General features: G+C 48.1%; 1 protein-coding gene across 1 annotated transcript in view; it reads left to right on the top strand.

Moving 5' to 3' along the window:
• The window catches only part of pdia5 (protein disulfide isomerase family A, member 5), a 58,974-nt gene that overhangs the window by 8,924 nt on the left and 49,022 nt on the right, over positions 1–1,028 (top strand). Inside the window, exon 2 of the mRNA XM_023980982.2 lies at positions 848–977. Within this exon, the coding sequence (XP_023836750.1) occupies positions 848–977 (130 nt within the window). The remainder of the gene's footprint in view (positions 1–847; positions 978–1,028) is intronic.

The following is a 1,028-nucleotide window of genomic DNA, read 5'->3' on the forward strand; positions in this document are numbered from 1 at the left end:
GAGGGGAGTGAGGAGAGGTGGAGAGGCACGGGTAGATGGCAGAGGAGGAGAGATGTTGTCGGACAAGAGGAGAGGTGGTGTGGAGAAGAGTAGCGGTGTTGCTCGGCCGGCCCCGAGAGCCCATTTTATAATTACCCCTTACTGTCATCTCCACACACCCGCCGTAGAGTCTCCGACCGAGGGGACGTCACCTTGTCATCTCCTCAACACTGCCCGTCCGCACCACGGCCACCAGCCTCCCACTTCCAACACCTAGAGACAGGAGGAGGAAATTAGATAGATGCCCCCTCTAGAGTTCATCAGTCATCCAGAGAAAAAAACAAGATGACGCTTCACTTCTTCATTCTACATTTTAATTGAAATGTACTGACGAGAATCTGTTGAATTCCCGTCACGCCCATACGAGGTATCCAGCATGGGAAATTAAAAAACTGTGCACGACAGGTGCTTGTTTTGATATCACGTTACAGTATATCACTCATCACTTGATTTGATGAATTAGTACATTGGTAGCTCATTTTGTACTCCATCAGGGATTGGGCGACTGGGACATGATTTGATGAGTGATAGGATGGAGCTTGTTTGAATGTCTGAGGGAAGATTTCAATAGCATACTCCTTGCGTTGTCTCCTTCTCAAAACCTATTGGAGGAGAAGMTCAGAGGGGAGGGACCTCTGGCTTTCTCATCCAATAGGTTTTGAGAAGGAGAGAGGACTCAAAGAATATGCAATCGGTATCTTCCCACAGTCGCACAATGAGATGAGAATCTGTCTTTGTTTCGAAGCATCTGATGTGTGAGTTGGTCACTCTGAATAAATACAGTATCTATCCATCAATATGTCTTCAGGTGTGCCTGGTGTCGGTGCTGCAGGCGGCTGTAAAGGTCTCTCCTCTCATAGAGAAGGTCAGCGAACACAAGGACTTCAAGAAGCTTCTCCGGACCCGAACCAATGTCCTGGTGCTCTACACTAAGTCAGGTGGGTTAGAGCCAATGTCCTGGTGCTCTACACTAAGTAAGGTGGGTTAGA

This window comes from Salvelinus sp. IW2-2015, linkage group LG36 (assembly GCF_002910315.2).
Source record: "Salvelinus sp. IW2-2015 linkage group LG36, ASM291031v2, whole genome shotgun sequence".
Taxonomy (NCBI): Eukaryota; Metazoa; Chordata; class Actinopteri; order Salmoniformes; family Salmonidae; genus Salvelinus; species Salvelinus sp. IW2-2015.